The sequence below is a fragment of the Camelina sativa genome, chromosome 10 (genome assembly GCF_000633955.1).
Source record: "Camelina sativa cultivar DH55 chromosome 10, Cs, whole genome shotgun sequence".
Lineage (NCBI taxonomy): Eukaryota > Viridiplantae > Streptophyta > Magnoliopsida > Brassicales > Brassicaceae > Camelina > Camelina sativa.
The window spans coordinates 23,387,335-23,407,163 of record NC_025694.1 but is presented as its reverse complement, the minus strand read 5'-3'; the positions used below and the strand labels follow the sequence as shown (position 1 = coordinate 23,407,163).

Here is a 19,829-nt window from a genome sequence, read left to right as displayed (position 1 = left end):
AAAGAGTTCTATGCCAACCTGGCTGAAGCTGAAACAGAGGGGATCGACACACTCAAAGTTTATGTCCGTGGATCCATGTATGAGTTCTCTCCATCTCTCATCAATGCCATGTATTAGCTTCCCAATGAGTCGTACCCTTTGAATGCGACTCAGATCCAAGTTCTTGACAGTCTTGATGAGATTGTCACTCTCCTCACTGATGGTCGGATTCGTACTTGGGAGCTTCACAACAAAAAGGAGATGGGCGATACGGTGGCGATGCTTCAGAAGATCTGTTGTCAGAACTGGATGCCCACAATGAACCCCAGCTTTATGTCTGCTGAGCGGTCTATACTCCTCTTCATGATTCTCAAAGGCCATCGCTTTAACTTTGGGAAATTGGTCTTTGATGAAATTTGTGCCTGCAGCTCCGTGGTCGTGAATGTTTCCTCCAATGTTCGTCTCATTCTTCCCAATCTCATCGATCAGCTCCTGCGTCTCCAACGCATTGTTCCTGCTCTCTCCGGTGATGTTACCTCTGCTGCACCTGTTAAGTTCAAGATTGAGCCGAAGGAGCTTCTCTCCTCTCAGACTCCACTCACTCTTCTGTCGGATATTCGCCACTTGCATGACTTCACCAAACTCATGATGGAACGTCTTGTAGGTAAGTCTCTCTCCTCTTCCACTTTCTCTGATCATTTCTCTCTAGTTTTTATATGAGTTTGTGCACTCAAGTAGGGGGAGATTACCTTGATATCGTTTATTCTGAGGGTGAGGGTGATCCTGAAGATGAGGAAGACGGTGATGAAACCGAGAGTGGCTGAACAAATTCGTGTATGCTCTCTAACGGTTATGTATTGCATTTACAATTGCAGAACTCTGATTTTTTTTAGTTCTACTCGGCTATGTATTGAACCTTTGAACCTTATGCTGCTCTGAAGTATTTCAGTTATCTTAATGCCTTGTGGTTCAGTTTTGGGTTTTCTGTTCAGTTTGCATCACTAACTTGTTATAGGAAGCTTGAGGCACACACTCAGATAAAAAGAGGGAGATTGAAGAAACAGAGTATCTGTAGGAGTTACACACTGTCACGGGATGTACCTGAAGGATTTCNCTCCTCTCAGACTCCACTCACTCTTCTGTCGGATATTCGCCACTTGCATGACTTCACCAAACTCATGATGGAACGTCTTGTAGGTAAGTCTCTCTCCTCTTCCACTTTCTCTGATCATTTCTCTCTAGTTTTTATATGAGTTTGTGCACTCAAGTAGGGGGAGATTACCTTGATATCGTTTATTCTGAGGGTGAGGGTGATCCTGAAGATGAGGAAGACGGTGATGAAACCGAGAGTGGCTGAACAAATTCGTGTATGCTCTCTAACGGTTATGTATTGCATTTACAATTGCAGAACTCTGATTTTTTTTAGTTCTACTCGGCTATGTATTGAACCTTTGAACCTTATGCTGCTCTGAAGTATTTCAGTTATCTTAATGCCTTGTGGTTCAGTTTTGGGTTTTCTGTTCAGTTTGCATCACTAACTTGTTATAGGAAGCTTGAGGCACACACTCAGATAAAAAGAGGGAGATTGAAGAAACAGAGTATCTGTAGGAGTTACACACTGTCACGGGATGTACCTGAAGGATTTCAGACAAAGCGGGAAGTGTCAAGTTGATCCGCCAGCACAACACCTTGAAGACAATGCGATACATCGAGCGTGGAGTTGTCGAGCATGGGCGAAAAAGGTGTCAGGCTAAAAAGGTGTTCGTTGGAAGCTACAAGCAAGTGGAGTGTTGAAGTCAACATAATGATGGGGTTTCTCCTATGACTCATTGGACAAAGAGAGGTTCTTGAAGGACATGGTGCATAGGAGGATTTGCTGGATAAAGAAGAGTATGTGCAGATTGTTGCTGCATATAAAAGAGAAGCAGCTCACATCTTTGTTCGGTTACCACTTTTATAGAGAGAAAAGTGTGTGTGTTTAGATCTAAGCAAGAAAAACAATATTGCTTGAGGGTTTCATTGGTGAGTGAATAAAGAGAGAGCATAGCTGTCGCTATGCAGGTAAGGTTGGGTAGATTAGGATTGTTTCAGTGGCAAACCAGCTGTTTTGGTGTTGCATAAAACTGATCAAACAAGCTTGTAAGAAAGTTGTTTGAGAAATTCTTAATAAAGCTCAGTTTACTGGTATCTTGGTGTTCTTGTAGTAGTATTCAAGGTTCTAGTTATTTCAGGCATCTCTTCAGATTTTGAGCAACCCGCAAATTTTGTATCTGAGTTGTTCCTACAGATCCTATAAACAATAGAGAATCCATATTAGATATAGAGACAGACTACAAGATATGAATGACGTAGCAAGTATGGAAAGGATACAAAACAGCTACAAGCACAAAGTCCAAATGTGATGAACATCAGAAAGATGAAAAAACTCCATCTGCTTATACAATTGACATTCAGTTACAAGTACCAGATGAATTCACTGTAAGGATTTTCAAAAAATGTTGGATAAATTATATAAGAAACTTATCAGAAAATAAGAAGTTCTAATAAACTCGTTTTTAACTTTGATACAAGTGAGACGAATACAAAGTTAAAACAAATTTGTACACTCCAACAAGATTAACGACAATATGTAACACACTGGAAATTGCTAAAAAAACAACATAGCATGTAACAAACAGAATAATCAACAAGAATGAAGTATTATCATCGTGAGGGGGTACAATGAAAAATTAGCCAGAACAGTGTGTAGCAGTACAAAGACATTGTCCAGTAAAATTGGCCACATTCATACCAAGTTATGATCACATGAAAAAGTAAAAGAAAACACGTAATAACAAAAACATCTGTAAATTGCATTAAAACAAGTACATATTCAATATGAAATAATATAACATACCATCTGGAGCTCTCGTCAATTGATCCTACAACAGAAGCAGGTATCCGTCGCCATTTATAGCAATCATCACATCGAACCCAAGCACTCTCTGAGGAAGAGTTATCCTCAATAGTACCGTCCACAACCATTTCCCCAAGGTTCACATCTGATGATATGGCACCATTAATGGCACTGGTTTTCCCAATATCTAGAAGGCGGAAAGCTAACAACTCTAGAAGGCGAATGCGACAAAGGAGACGTAAGACAGTGATACAGATGCTCTAGCTAAGTCTGGGAACTTGTCTGCTTCCCAGTTTGATTGCCATTCGTCTACACGGATTGAAGCTGAAGTTGAAGCCGATGCAAGAAGATATGCTAGCATCTGGTAACATCGAAAATCACTTTAACACTTAAGAATTTAACGGGAACGAAGTTGAATTCAAATTCAAGGGATTATAAGCCTAGACGAACTAAAATTTAATGGATCACTAGAGTGGTAACATCAATGATATGTCACTACACATAGACGAATACTGAAGTATGTACATAAATCAGATACAATTAGCTCAAATGATGAAACCAGTCATATCTTTGGTTATATACTTTGAGACTTCAAGTATCTTGAGATGAAATATCATAATGTCTTTTGTAATCTTCTTTTGTAAACTATTTGACTGATTTAAAAGCACAAAGGTTTCTAATCACAGAGAGGCAGAAGGAACATACTTGATCAAGACCAAATTCCAAGAAATGCCGCAGGTTATCTCCGGATGCTAGTAGATAACAGGTATACAAGATCACATATCATAAAACCTGAGTAGACAAAACCAATCACATTCGCAGCCAAACAGAACCTGCAACCCAAAATGCAAAGAAAAACACAAGAATAAATCAACTCTAGAAAACATTTACAGGAAAGTTTAGCAGTTTAAAAAGTAATCCAAAGAGAAACTATTATAAGGTTAAGCTAGACCAAGTCAATAGATAACCACATTAGCTCTAAACGACTTCCGTGGCTAATTTCATCAGAAAGCTTCAAAATTTCAAACAGAGATTTAAACCAAATCAGAGTACGTAATCTAGCCAAATATTTTTGACCTCGAATGAAAATCAAAACCTAAACTTAGTCTAATTCCTGGTCAGTGGATAACTTTATCAGCTTAACCGGCTAACATAAACCAAATCTAGCCAAAACTATGCGACGTCAGATGAACATCAAACCTTAAGTTAGTCATATTCCTGGATAACTTCATAAGCTTAAACGACTTGTATGGCTAAGAAGAGCTTCAATTTCCACACAGTGAATAAACCAACTCAGAATCATCTAGCCAAATATACTTGACACTCCGATAAAAATCAAACCTTGGAAAACTTCATTAGCAACTGCAAATTGCACACACAAATTAGACGAGTGAGATCAGACTTATCTAGCAAGTAACACATTAGAAACTGGTACTAATATAATAGCCTTCCCTTTAGGTTCTTAAGCCATGTACATTCCTACACTTAGGGGGGTGATAATAGCCTTGCCTTAGGTTGCATATATATATATATATATATATATATATCTAATTCAAAACAACATTGAATTGTAAATGAGTTGATTCTCAACTGGAGCATGAAAACCAGGTGTTCAAGTTACACAGTGAGACCTCTACAAAACCAGAGATACAAAAGTTGAAACCTTTTCTCCTAAACAAATAATAATCTAGTATCGAAAGCTAGATTCCTGAAACTTGGATGACAACAGCTTTGACTATAAAGTTGCATATATGATATATCTAAATTCAAAACAACTTGGTGATTAACAACAATGTTCAATTACCAATGATCATAAATTGAGTTAAAAGCTGTTGGCTTTCCCACCTAAAAAGTATTGGATAGAAATGAGTTGATGAGTCTCAACTGGAGCATGAAAATGAGATAGGTCTTCTTAGGGAGAGATATAAATCTGATCCAGAAGCTTACCAAAAGTTCGGAGAACGGTGAATCACAAGGTAGAAGGTGAAAGAGATAAGAATATCACCTCGGAGCAAAGGATTCGGTGGTGGTCGATAATTATGAATTAACAGAGAGAAGGGTGTAAGAAAATATTATTATTCTATTAACGTTCATGTGCGGCTGTATGCCTTACATATATAATAAAAGTGCAAATCCGGTTTACATAGATACCGGTTAATTAGGGAAAATGAAATACTAAACCAAAGTAATAGTAAAACCAAATAAAGAATAAAACAGTGGAGAAGAGATGCTTGAGAGACGTGTGATTCCTATCACAATACTCCCCTCTTCAAAGAATTCTTGTCCTCAAGAATCAAATGCAGGGTATTTGCTAACAAAATCCTGATAATATTCCCAGGTAGCTTGATCTCGAGATTTTCCTTTCCATTGAACAAGAATCTTAGTGACTGCTTTGTTATGCCGCTGTACTGTTTTACGGTCAAGAATGAATTCGGGTTCCTTTGCAACACCCACGTCCATCATAAATTGAGGCAAGGAAGGAGCAGATGTAGGAGGGTTAGGACAAAGTTTCAGCTGACTAACATGAAACACATCATGTATGGTGGTTCCACGTGGTAGAGCAAGTTTGTAAGCAACATTTCCTACACGGTCAATCACACGAAAAGGGCCATAGAAGCAAGGTGAGAGCTTGTGAAGTACCTGCTTGGTTTTGAGAGAATTATGTCGGTAGGGTTGGAGTTTGAGATAGACATGATCTCCGATAGTGAATTCCCTAAATGACCGGCGAGAATCTGTTTGTTGTTTCATTTTGTTTTGTGCTCTGAGTATGTGAAACTTTAGCATGTTAATGATTTCTTCCCTTTGTTGAAGGTTCCGATCAACGACGGCAGAAGAACTTTCCGCCTGGCAAGTAAGGCAAGTGCACTAGAGGTGGCTGGCCGTAGATAACCTCAAAAGGAGAGCAGCGAATAGCACTGTGATATGTAGTGTTGTACCACCACTCAGCTAAAGGTAACCATTTGCTCCAAGTATGTGGGGCATCAGCAGTCATACATCGTAAATAAGTTTCCAAAGTCTTATTAGTTACCTCGGTTTGACCGTCCGTTTGTGGGCGATATGCTGTAGAAAACTTTAAATTCACACCATGAACCCGAAACATCTCTTTCCAGACTTCACTAAAAAAGGTGGGATCTCTGTCACTTACTATGTCTTTAGGCATACCATGGAGCTTGAATATGTTATCCAGATACAACTGAGCCACATCAACCGCTGTGTATGGGTGAGATAAGGCTAGAAAGTGAGCATTCTTACTTAGCCTATCAATAATAACTAGAATACAGTGTTTGCCTGATGATGGTGGTAGTCCCTCGATAAAATCTAGGCTGATTGATTCCCAAACGCCAGTAGGGACCGGTAGAGGCTGCAGCAAACCCGGTTTGGCGGCTAAGTCATACTTATTCTATTGACAAACAGAACAATTTTGCACGTAGTTCTGGACTTCCAAACTCATTTGTGGCCAGTAGAATAATGACTTCACTCTATGTAGTGTGGTGTCTCTGCCTGAATAACCCCCTATTGCTGAATTGTGTAACCATTTAAAAATGTGAAGTTTAACCTCGGTGTTATTACCAACTACCAACTTTCATTTTCTTCGGAGTTCATCATTAGTATAAGTAAACGCAGGGTGAGAGGCCTTGTCAGATTGGAGCTCAGATATAAATTTCTGCAAATGAGGATCAGTTTGCCATAACAACTTGAGAGAGTCATAGAATCCATGATGAGCTTGAGAAAGGGTGATATGGAGAATTTGAGACCCTGAAACCCGTGAGAGTGCATCAACTGCACAATTTTCCTTTCCCTGCTTATATTAGATCTCATATGTGTACCCCATAAGCTTAGACAACCACCTTTGTTGAAAGGGAGTTGTTACCTTCTGTTCCAAGAGAAATTTCAAGCTTTTCTGATCTGTCTTAATAAGGAATGGTCGGTGGGCGAGATAGGCACTCCACGTTTGTACATCGTGCACCACTGCCATCAATTCTTTCTCATAAACAGATGGGGATTGATGTTTAGGACCCAATTCTCTACTAATGTACCCAATTGGGTGTTTATCCTGCATCAAAACAGCACCAATTCCAGAGTTAGAAGCATCTGTCTCTATCACAAATAACTTGTTAAAGTCAGGGAGAGCTAGAACTGGAGACGAGGTGATGGCTGCCTTTAGTGCTATAAAGGCTTGTGTAGCATCTGAACACCATAAAAACCTGTCCTTCTTAAGCAGAGTGGTGAGTGGACGAGCAACAACACTATAGCCCTTGATAAACCGTCTGTAGTAATTGGCTAGTCCTAAGAAACTCTGCAGCTGCTTTTGAGTCGAGGGTATAGGCCACTATTCAATTGCCTTGATCTTGCTAGGATCAGTGCTCACACTATCTGCAGATATAAAATGGCCCAAATATTCGATAATGGTAGCTCCAAAAGTACACTTGGAAGGTTTAAGATACAGTTGTTGTTCGCGGAGTATGGTGAAAACCATGTTCAAATGCTGGAGATGCTCTTCCCACGTATGACTGTACACAAGAATGTCATCAAAGAAGACAAGCAAACATTTTCTAGCAATACTCTGAAATACATGATTCATGAGGCTTTGAAATTTGCAAGGAGCATTTGTAAGACCAAACGGCATCACCAAATACTCGTAGTGTCCAGAGTGTGTTTTGAAAGCTGTCCTATTCACGTCGGATGGTGACATTCTAATTTGATGGAATCCAGCCCTGAGATCCAACTTGGAGAAAATTTTAGATCCACCTAACTCATCTAATAAATCTTCAAGCAATGGTATAGGATACTTATCTTTAATTGTCTGCTTATTGAGGCCTCTATAATCCACACATAATCTCCAAGAGCCATCTTTTTTCTTAACAAGCACAGCGGGAGAGGCATACGGACTGGAGCTGTACTGAATAATCCCTTGTTGCAGCATATCCTTAACCATAGTATCGATCACATCTTTCTGTAGCGAGGAGTATCTGTAAGGTCGTTGATTCACAGGATTGGCTCCAACGACAAGGGGAATCTGGTGATCAAATCCTTCTCTAAAAGGAGGAAGTTCAGTAGGCTCCGCAAACAAGTCTGCATAAGATGTTAACAAAGGCTGCAAAGAGGTTAAGTGTACAGAATCAGTTCTTGTGGCAGATATATAAGAGAATAGGGCATCTGTTTGCAGAGATTTGGAGGGAGAATCTAAGTCGTCGATTTCTCTGAGCTGAAGCATTGCAATTTGTGGTTCTTGAAGCAACAACTGATTGAGACAACCACCGCTAATCAACTTACATCCGACTTTTGTAACACCACGCAAGATATGTCTAATGCCGTTGAAAGTGAAATCCATTCTCAGGTTCAAAAAAATCCCACAAGATGGGACCGAGAGTAACAAGCCACTGCACTCCTAACACCAAATCACAACAGTCGAGAGGTAGAGTTCTGATTTCTGTAGTAAAAGTGTAATTCTGCATAGACCATGTGAAATAACTGCACTTGAAACCAGTTTGTAAATTGTTCCCATTTGCTGCTGAGACAGACATGGGCTTGATAATTTCCAGCAAACAACCCAAGTCTTTAGCTGCATTTAACTCCAAAAAGTTGTGTGTACTACCAGGATCTAGCAAAATATGAATCTTCTTCTTCCCATACTGACCAATGATCCGCATACAATTGAATGTGGTAGAGCCGCTCAGAGCATTCACAGATATAGTTGGTGTTTTATCAGGCCGATCATCTATTACTTCCTGTAACATTAGCTCTGTAACTCCCTCTTCATCTGACATAATATCTTCTTCACCCTCCATGTAAAGAATTTGTCCTCTCTTATGTTTCAAATGATGTCCTGGAGAAAAAGGTTCATCACAAAACATACAAAGGCCTTTGGCTCTCCTATCTTGCATCTCTTGGTAAGAGAAATTTTGGGCTGGTTTTTCAGAAGTGGTTCGTGGTGTGAAGGTTGGTTTGGGTGATGGGAGTATAGGAGCAGTTGTCGGATTGAGGATGGGCTGGGGTTTGTAGTATGGGTTGAAAGAAACTCGATTTTGTTTGGATGGAAATTGGAGGAGTTAAGTTTCGTGTAATTTGGCAAGATGACCTGCTTCCGAGACTGTTTGCACCTCGAACTGTCTCACATGTAAGGCTAGATGTGGACTCATATTTGCCAAAAAGATGATGAGCGCATATGACTTTGGTAGCGACAACCGTGTAAGAGCACATTCAAATTTATTTAAGTAAACATCCAAAGTATCACCAACTTGCTTCAAGGTGACTAACGAAGCCAATGGATCATCGTAAGGTTCACCAAAGCGACTAGAGATGGCAACGATGTATGCTGGCCATAAAGGATAACCACCACATCGTTCATGGATGTAATTGTGATGCCATTGCAAAGCATTACCCTCGAGATAAAGAGACGCAAAACGAAATTTTTGCTCCGGTGGTGTGTTGTCAAGCATGAAAAATTGCTCACACCTATAAATCCAGTCATTGATCTTTGTGCCATCAAAGGTAGGGAAGCCAATTTTCGTCAGCCTTGAAGCCAGTCCATTAGGCAAAAAAGGTGTTGTCTCTTGCTCAAGTGGAGGTGTCGGGTTAAGATCGTGTGCATATTGGTTAAGACTGGGTGGGTCGGGTGTGTTTGGGTTTTGTGATGACGATATGGTTGAGGTGGATGGGTCTGATTCATGAGGTCGGTTAAACTGGGTCAAGGTCTGTGACATGAACTTCGAGATTGTCTCTTCTAGACTAACCCGCGATTTCACCAAACCTTCAATCTTGGAGTTGAGGTCATCTGTGACCTTCTTCTGGTCATTAATTTGTTTTGCCATGGTCTGTAATCTGGTAGCATCTGCCATGATTTACGGTCCGAGGTTCGTTCTGCTCTGATACCAATGAGATAGGTCTTCTTAGGAAGAGCTATAAATCCGATCCAGAAGCTTACCAAAAGCTCGAACAACGGTGAATCACAAGCTAGAAAGTGAAAGAGATAAGAATATCACCTCGGAGCAAAGGATTCGGTGGTGGTCAATGATTATGAGTTAACAGAGAGAAGGGTGTAAGAAAATATTATTATTCGATTAACGTTCATGTGCAGCTGTATGCCTTACATATATAATAAAAGTGCAAATCTGGTTTACATAGATACCGGTTAATTAGAGAAAATGAAATACTAAACCAAAATAATAGTAAAACCAAATAAAGAATAAAACAGAAGAGAAGAGATGTTTGAGAGACGTGTGATTCCTATCACAGAAAACCAAATGTTCAAGGTTATACAATGAGAGAGCTCTCTTTCTTCTTCGGAATGATCTTTCTCTTTCTTTTGTTTTCAGTTCTTCTTATTCTTCAATTTTTGAAAGGTTTTAACCAAAATTAGACACTTTTAATCATTATTCGAAAAATCATTCCTTTTGATTTACTCAATACTCATTTTTGCAAATTTCATTCCTTTCTTTCTTAATGGTTTCCTGGGAGCTTCGAACCCTTAGTTTATGTTCTTCTATGCATGTAACTGAATCGGAGATTAGTAACATTTTGCTTAATTTGTGTTGAAATAATTATTGAATTGGATGATTGAAACAAGTTCAAGCTTTTAAATTTTTGTGAATGTGTTCTGAATTCTGATCCGCAGGTTGTGTGGTATCCAGAATTGAATTTGGTTGTTCAAGGTACAATCTTTCAATCTTTTTTTTTTTCAAACTTTAAAATGTCGAGGAACATAGTGTTACTAATTTGGATCAGAACACATTGTTAAGTTGATTTGGTTTAACATGTCATATTTTCTAAATACATCTTTTGTTGGTTACCGCATTGGAGAATTTATAGATTCAGATTTGTGTATGCACAAAGCACATATGTATAAGATGACTCTATAGTAGAAAATGTTTCATAATTTTGACGGTGTGTTAATGTTTTTGCAGATTGTGAAGGATTTGCTGAATACTTTTCCTTCAGTTCTGAAAAACAGATCCCTGCTACAACCATAATAAGTGGTTCAGCTACAAAGAAAACAGGAGGTTCAGTTACAAAGAAAACAGTCGTCGACCTGTCACCTTTCGCAGCTAGCTTTCCATATATTCCTGGCCTGAAAGAGCTAAACTAGTCAACTTAAACATGCCAAAATTTGTCAGATGGGATTGGCCACTTGGAATTCTTAGAATAACTGGACTTGAGCGGAAATGATTCTGAGAGCTTACCAGAAGATATGAATAGAATTTCCCGGTTGAAAACTCTATGGCTCCAGCAAACTCAAGGAATTGACAGAGCTAACTCAGGTGCAGTCACTCACTCTTTCCAAATGTAGGAACCTCAGATCATTGGTGAATCCCTCTGATGCCTTGACAATTGCAAGAACGTGATGTCATTATTAGACCAGCTAAGTCATTTCACCAAGTTAGATCTCAGCAGCTATTAAAGCATTAGAGATCTTACCTCATTGGTAACTCTCTGCCTCAATAACTGCAAGAAACTCAAATCGGGGTGAAAGAAATGCCACTGAGCCTTCAGTTTCTCGATGCACGCACATGGCTGTGATTCTCTTGAAGCTGATGCTTTAGAACATTTCAGAGGGAGACTTAACAAAGAGGTGAACATGGCTGTGATTCTCTTAAAGCTGATCCTTTAGAACATTGCTATGATTAATCCAGTCTCTTTAACACCTTTTTTTTTTTTCAGGTACCGCGTAATGCCTGCTTCCAAGATAATGAGATTAAGAGGATCACCAAGCCATAAAGAGTCGCCTGGCCAAGTTCCTACACTGCTCATATTTGTGTGCCATGCTTATGAATGTTCTTCTCATTATGATCCTGTGTGAACAGCTACGTTGATGACTTTTCATGGCCTTTCGAATGAAGTAAGTAAGAGTGTTCAAGCAAACCATTTATTTCAGTTTTAATTTCAGCTGTATCTGTGTTCTTATTGTATCTTTGAAAGCGAGAGAGAAACTTTGTGAAATAGAGATCATTTAGTGTAAGTTATTTTACTAAATGATCTAGTGTAATGAAGCTGTTCACGAAACAGTAGAAACACCATCATAAATTGAATCTTAGTTACAAGAGAATTTTATTGTTTTTGATAAAGACAAAACACAGAGTTAGAGGAAATAAAACAAAAAATACAAAGAAAAGCTAGAAACCAAACTTCAAGATTTCTCTACTAAGATCTTGCCTATTAAGTAACATCCGATTGTAATTGTATCAAACACACGATCACATGACATGGATGTTGCATTTGGATGATCGTTTAGGAAGAGCAAGAAGATCATTTGTGAGTTGCAACTTGTTGTCTGCCTCATCACTAATATTCACTTTCATCTCTTCAAGATTCTCCATTTCTCTCAAGAAGCACTTCACTTGGTTCAGTTCCTCGAGACTTCCTTTATACCTTTGTATCTCAACCACCTTCACAACAGTCCCACCATTAATGTTAACCCCACAATCGCTTATGCCGCACAAACCATTAAGGACTAGAGTTTCTAGCTTTGGAGCCTTTTCAATCATATTGCTAAGCAATTTCCAATATTCTTTCTTATTACCCTCAAAATGTAGAGTGGCCAAGTTCTTAAACATGGGATTCTCATCAAGATCAAGGCATGCAACACATCAAAGCAACAAACAAACCATCAAACAAGACAAAGAAAGAAAGAATAAGTGAAAGGAAAGAGATAGAGATGGGGATCAGAGACATGCCTCAACAGTAGAAGAAGAGAGGTAAAGGATTTGAAGACTGGAGATAGAATTCACGATTTTTAAACAGGTGTTGTGTTCATAACCCCATCTCCCGTTCCGTGGGAAAACAAGATTCAGGCGGGCTTCTAAAAGAGCATTGAAGCAATCCTCCGATTCATAGAGACAAGTTAGATAATCAGAGTAGTCGAGGTAGACAAGACTGGGTGTGTAGATTGACAAAACGCGAGGGGATTGAACATCGTTATTGTAGTGAACTGTGAGTTTCTTGATGTTGCCGTGGTCTATAAAGTGAGGTGCTGAAAGATCTTCGAATTCACAATCTCTATCTCTAATGTAAATGTGATGTATATATAATTCTTCGAGCTCAGGGCAACCCTCAAGCATCACATCACACAGACAACAATTTGAAAACGAAACTGTGTGGAGGTGGCGCAGCCTAAGAAACTGGTTTGTAGCTCAATCAAGGGAATTGAATTATTCTCTTGAGACCTACTTCGCTGAATCAAGAGATTTGCGTAAATCTCTTGAGACCGACTTCCTGTTTTGATGAAGCTAATCAAATCAAGACAAGGGATGAGAAACAAATCTCGTTTATTAATTATCAAAAGCTGCCTTAAAACCTTAACCCCAAGAGCACTTATATAGTTTCCAACCTAGGTCACAACCGACGTAGGAGAAAGTAAATAAAAAGACTTAAACACCCAAAGAAGTCTTTCTTAGAAAACAAGAAAAAGGAAATTAACAAAAACACGTAAAATCCAATAATACGTATCTAAGCCATCAAGATGCTGCTGCATCAGGAGGAGAGACTCTTTAGCAGGGGAAGACAAACCTCCCTCAAAGGAGACTTACCGAGACAAAGTTATGTTCCTAAAGTGAGCTTGACCCAGGGGCGGACGCAAGGCATTGAAGGGTGGGGCACGTGCCCCACGCAGTTTTTTTTTTGTTTTTTTCAATGTTTTCAAAACTGGACTGGACCGGCGGTCGAACCACGTTAACCCGCGAACCGGCAGCATACTCAGGTTGGATTAATATCAAAATCCAAAGAAAATTGAACCGGTAAAAAAACCATATCAACCCGCCAAAAACCCAAAAACTGGTGAACCATTGAACCGGATAAAACCGGGTTCTAACTTTTTTTTGTAAAAACGAGTGCAATTAATTACCTTTCTAGTTTTATTTTTAGCAGTAGTAGGGTTTCTTAAAATAAAAATTCTCGTAATTGAACTTTTTACTTTTCATATTAGTTTTTTTTCTTTTAGTTTGAGTTCTCTGCAACTCACACCACAAATCTTCAAAATTAAAGTAATTTTATTGAAACTAATTATTTTTATAATAAAAGATGTTTGATCAGTGCATGTTTTGGTAATCAATTTGGTGTTCATTTTTTCTCTAGTATACGTAATAGAAGAGAATGATTATTAAAATATTTTATTGGTAATGGTTAGTTTGTTACACTTTAAGTTTATTATTTAAAAAAAATTATGATTATTGAAATATTTTATTTGGTGTAACCAATTATATCATAGTTGTAACCATTGAAAAAAAATAGAAAACATATCCTTCCTTATTATTTATAAAAATATCATCAAAATCAATTAAACCCGGTTAACCCCAGTCGAACCGTATTGACTCATGACCCAGAAACTTTCCCGATTCAGTTACCGGTCCGGTTTTAAAAACATTGGTTTTTTTCCTTTTCTTCATACAACTTACTCAATTATCTTCAGTCTAATAGGTAATTTTGAAAGGTGCCCCACTCTAATTACAAACCAAAGATGTGCCTTAACCCCAAACGGCCAAACCAGTCATACAAAGAAGGAAATAAAATATTTCAACCCAAAATAAAACACCCATATAAAATTTTTTATTTCTATAAACAAATGTATCCGACAATTATTTCTTTTAATTGTGCAAAGGAAGCCTGCGAATTATAATAACAACGATGGAAGATTTATATTTAGCAATATAGCATCATTGACCTAGTTTTTCCTCTGTTAACTAAAACTTTTTTTTTATTGTTTTTTTCTTCCAGTTGTAACTTCTAAAACAAACGTGTTTATACTTTATAGTAAGTAATTATTTTGTGATTAATTTATACAATGGAAAATTCTCTAGTTAAAATAATCGTTTTTTTTATCTAGTTTTATAAAACTATTTTCTATGCTTCAAACTTATGCATTATGTTATTTTATATTATAATTGATAATTTGTTCATATATCAGTATTTCAATCCAAAATATAATTAATGGTTTCTAAAGGGTAGCCTAATTTGTTTTGCTGAAAAAAAAGTTGATAAAGTGACATGACGAAAATTTTATTTAGTATAAAAAACCTATTGTAATTTAATAGGTTTTTAAATTTATAATACAGCTTCTTTTCATGTTCATATAATTTTTTTTCGTTATATTGTGCCCCATGCTAAAAATGTTTCTGGATCCGCCACTCGCTTGACCAATGTGTTGTTAATGTATAGGGTGTTAGGAAGAAGACTTGGTGGCTTGTGCATCAAAGGCATATTTATGCGAAGATCAAGATCGGAAAGGCCTTGTTCCAATGCCTTTGATATCCATCTGCGAGTAAGAGCCATGCGGTGAACATCATCATCTTGATATTTTAGTGAGAATTTCTTCAAGGAATTGTTGTTGGAAACTGAAACTGAAAGTGTTTTATCCACGAAATCTCTGAAGCTATTCGATGCGTCTTCACTGTGTCTCTCGGTCTCGGGATAGAGTAAATCAGAGTCGTCTTGATCGAGAGATGAGCAGAGAAGATTCATTATATGGAACAGAGTCCTCCATCTTTTGGAGAGAATTGAGGTATATAAGCAGCTCGTTTAGTAGGAAGAAACGACAAGATATGAGCAAGTATCTCATCTGGAAGAGAGCTGATTGAATCTACGGAGTCAGATAACAATGCTACCTTTTTGCTTTTGGTCTCCATAACAAAATTGCGTGGCGGAGACGGTATCGATTTAGGGTTCTCAAAGTGGTTCAACGGCAAGAAGGCAAAGATGGTAACAACGTATTAGGGTTCTCAAAAGTAAAAACTTAGAAGGGGACCAAATGTTTTTTTTTTTATTATGTGGCATGACTTATTTGCCTCATAATTATTAGGTATACCGTATACATAAAAAAATTCTAATTTGAAATAGTTTAATAATTCGATAGAAAACTATTATAATGATCAAAAGATATATCATGAGCATGAATTGGTCTAAAATATGCTGTCAAAAAAAAAAAAAAAATTGTTCATATAAGAATCCGAAAAAAAAACTTAATTTTCGATTTAATTCTGAAAAGTCCGTGAAAAGGAATATGATATGCAGTATGTAATTGTGACAACCGGGACGGACGACATCAACCTCCATGAATTCATTATTCACACGACCACTAAATTAAACCAAGCAATTTGATTGTTAAAAACAAACATTATTTAGCTAGCACGTTTAAAACTTTTGTAGATTCATTTACAAGAAAATTATAAAACGAATTATATTTTTTAGGTGTGTGATATATCATGGTTTTTATGGTTTTTAACAATAATGCAAGTGTGTTTTTGAGTCTTTTGATTTGCCTTGTTTCTAAACTCTATATCTCAAGGGTTTAGGGTATATAATTCAAATTTTGAAACATATATATTTTTCTATATTGTTTTTTTGGTAGACGATGATCAATATTTTTTTCGTATGTGTTTTTTGCAAAACCAAATTGATAAAACTAAGATGCATACTGATGAGTATATAAAAATTTTTGGTTCAAGAGTTTAATAACTTGAAAAGAAATCAAGGATTCAAAAAAATACTTCACCCAACGAAAGGAGTTAAACAACTGACAGTTCATAAAATTTTGGTTCAAGAGTTTATTATAACATTTTATTCATTTTCTTTTGATTAGTTTGATAGTACATATCATATATCTGATATTTGCTTCAACATGAATCTTAGTTCATCTATTGTGCCCGTGGCGGTGGCGGAGGATAACCATAACCAGGTTTTGTCGGATCGTGTGTTGGGTTTGGGCCTGGTTCCGGATAATCCATCATATTCGAAATACTCTCTTCAACCTATATAAGCACAATTTTTTTTGTTTGGTTTGATGAAAAATTTCACCACAATTATCATATGCGCGCTGATCTATTTTTTTAAAGTGACTAAAAATTATTGATCAACAAATACGAAAGAAAAGAAAAATCTATGAAAATATGTATTTTCGTTAATAGTATTGCTTACATTGTTTACAGAATATTGGTTGGTGTGAGCAATTTCAATTCCATGGCCCTCTTTAAACCCAAATCCTAAGAAAGAATAGGTGAATTAATCAATGAAGAATCATATTGTTAGAGTATATATAGTACAGATGTGAAATTCATAACAATTAGACAACATCTTCTATGTTAAACGTACAGTTTTTCACATCACACTAATATATCATGCATCAATTATAGTCATTATTTTATTAAATTAGATGTTTTATGATACTTTCAAATTACCTGAAGAACACAATGGAGAAATGAGCAAGAGCGATATAAGAGTCACTAGATTCATCTTTGAAAACATTTTTTTCTATCCGAGAGAACTCAAGATATATATAGTCTGGTTTTGTATATTATAGTTATAGAACTAACGCATGCTTCTCTATATATATATGTATACACATTGTGGTATTGTGTTGACAAAGAAATAGATATTTACCATTATATTCAGCTATCCACTAATGTATATGCACATAGGTCTTCATTCTTAATTTACATTTAAAACTAAATCTTTTAGTACTGATTTTTTTTTCAGACAATTAACATATTTATATTTTACAAGTCCTTAAATTATCAATTAGTTTCCAAAAAAAATCAAAAGTAATTAGAAAAGAATCTTTTTTTTCCTTCAAACCAAAAAAGAAAAAGAAGGGAAAAAATCATAAGAAAATATCTTTATACAATATGTTTACATTGTTACGAAGATATGTTGCCTATAGTAGCCCATTAACTAATGAAATAAACATACAATAGTGGGTGTTATTGGTTTAAGATTTGAATAGAGTTTTAAAGATTTTAAATGTTATGTAGAATCTGTTGTTATTAGATCAAGATTTTGTTAAACTCTGTTAAAGTTTAGTGTTATTAGTTTGTGATTTGTAAAAAATCATTTAAATTCTTAACAAATCTGGGTTATTGGATTCAGACTTTTATAAAGTCATTAAAAATTTGGTGTTATTCAACTAAAACAAAAGAATCTAGCATTGTTAATGAGTTTAATTATTATGTTATTGGTTCATGATTTTAGACACTTTCTTTACATAATAAAGTCATAAAAGTATCATAAAAATACAGGGATTGTTTGGAAGACTTTACAAGATTTTAGAAAACCAATCAACAAAACTCTCTAGCAATCTTTAACAATCTTTCACTTATTAACTTTTAATGATTTTGTTGAACTCTTCAAAAATCTTCATAAGACACTGATAATCAATAATAAAAAGTTATTTTTATACATATGTATTACGAAGATATGTTTCCTATCATAAGCCTCCTCTCAATCCTTAATCACCTCACTCTCCTCTAGTGTTAGTGTAATTAGCCCATGTACAAATTGCTCTGTCTTTATCATCTCTTCATACATTGTTTGTTTTAATATGTATGTATTTAGAACTGCTTTACTTCTTCTCTATTCTGTTTCTTAATGCAATTTATTTAGATTTTGATTTGTGTTTTTACAATGATGTCAGAATAATTTTCTTGTTAGGTTTAGGGATTCACATAATTTAAAGGGCAAAAATGTTTTGATTAGTCAAGTTATAAAATTAAGCCATAATTGTTTTTTGTAAATAGATGTTTGGTTTTTAATTGATATTATAATGTAGTCAAATAAAAAACTACCCATCACCACACTTTTTATTGGGCCCCATGTCCATTATCGTCTTATGGACCTATTTTTTAAGTAGATCTCATAGGATGGGGTTATGGCTCTCGGCCGTGGGCTCACCTATATTCGATGACTAGTTTGCTAACTTTGTAATCACTCTTCAATGTTTGTTTATACTGAAATTTATCTAGTTTGACACAACTCTTTGCTAAAATAACTAGAATGACACATAATCGAATGTGATAACTAGAGTAACACAACTCTTTGAACAAATGACCAAAAACCCAGTTTTAAACATTTTTGTTGCATTTTTTTTTTAAATAAATTAAAATGTCTAAACAAATCAAATTAGAATGGCTTCTACGTGAAGAACAAATTTCCAATACCCTCGATTATGGTGAATGGTGAAAGACAACACAAACATTTATGTGATTGGAATGTTTGTACGATTTGTAATGGAGTGGAGACAATTTTGCATGTTCTGCCTGATTGTCCAACTATGTCGGTGTCGGGTGTGTGGTTGCAACTGATCCCAGTACGAAAGAGGAATGTGTTTTTTGCTCAGTCGTTTCTCGAATAGCTTTATGTTAATTTGGGAGACAGAGTGACCAGAGGGGCTTGTCCATGGTCAATTACCTTGGCAATGACAGTCTGGTTGGGTTTGAAGTGGCGGTATGAAATTTTTTTTGGCGAGAGAGGTAAATGTAGAGATAGAGTCAGATTTCTCGAAGATCTAGCTCTGGAAGTGGCTATGACAAATCAGAGTTGTGCCACCAGAACCTAGTTTGTTGGAAGTAAATACAGATGGGGCCTCTCATGGTAATCCATGATCAGCTACTGTAGGAGGGGTTCTACGTAATGAGATAGGTGAGTGGCAGGGTAGCTTTGCACTGAATATTGGGCGTTGATTCGCTCCTTTGGCTGAACCTAGATAGCTTTGGAGATTGATTCAGAAATGGTGGTGGGCTTTTTAATGACATGTATTAGTGAGTATTATTCGTTGTCTTTCATGGTACAACCCATGGCTTTATTTTAAGGAACTTTTTTATGTGTATCTCTCACGTGTATAGGAAAGCTAATTGTCTTGTCGATACATTAGCTAACTATGTGTTATCATTACCGTTAAGTTTTCATACTTTTGTTCTGTTCCAGATGTAATAGCACCATTTTTAGGGGATGACCTTCTGGAGATTTCACGTTCTCAACGTGTCTGTTTGTAGTTCATTTGGATATTTTAATAAAACACGTGAGGCTTGGTCTCCCATTCTTCAACCAGAAAGAAAAACTTGTATTATTGATCCCAAAAGCAAAAAAAAAAACCTAAAATATAATTAGAGAATTTGGCAAAAAAAACAAAAAAAAAACTATATTTAACTAACAAACAATACTAACCATCAATTTATCATATTATGTATTATCTATA

General features: G+C 36.5%; 1 protein-coding gene, 1 long non-coding RNA gene and 1 pseudogene across 2 annotated transcripts; 1 reads left to right on the top strand and 2 right to left on the bottom strand.

Moving 5' to 3' along the window:
- LOC104719687 lies at positions 10,115-11,883 on the top strand. Its single transcript, XR_756656.2, has 3 exons — positions 10,115-10,527; positions 10,780-11,444; positions 11,534-11,883. It is a non-coding gene; the product is annotated as an uncharacterized LOC104719687 (long non-coding RNA).
- LOC104719686 lies at positions 12,067-15,489 on the bottom strand (annotated as a pseudogene).
- LOC109126943 lies at positions 16,367-17,173 on the bottom strand. The gene is made up of 3 exons (XM_019230914.1): positions 17,038-17,173; positions 16,778-16,842; positions 16,367-16,611 (listed from the first exon to the last, which is right to left on the bottom strand). The coding sequence occupies exons 1-3, from the start codon at positions 17,102-17,104 to the stop codon at positions 16,498-16,500; spliced, it is 246 nt and encodes an 81-aa protein (XP_019086459.1). The 5' UTR covers positions 17,105-17,173; the 3' UTR covers positions 16,367-16,497.

Excerpts from the sequence above, each read along its gene's own strand:
- LOC109126943 (XM_019230914.1), bottom strand. The coding sequence starts at position 17,104 with ATGTTTTCAAAGATGAATCTAGTGACTCTTATATCGCTCTTGCTCATT. Across the intron at positions 16,843-17,037 it reads TTCTCCATTGTGTTCTTCAG|GATTTGGGTTTAAAGAGGGC; the intron begins GTAATTTGAAAG and ends ATTCTTTCTTAG. Across the intron at positions 16,612-16,777 it reads ACCAATATTCTGTAAACAAT|GTTGAAGAGAGTATTTCGAA; the intron begins GTAAGCAATACT and ends GTGCTTATATAG.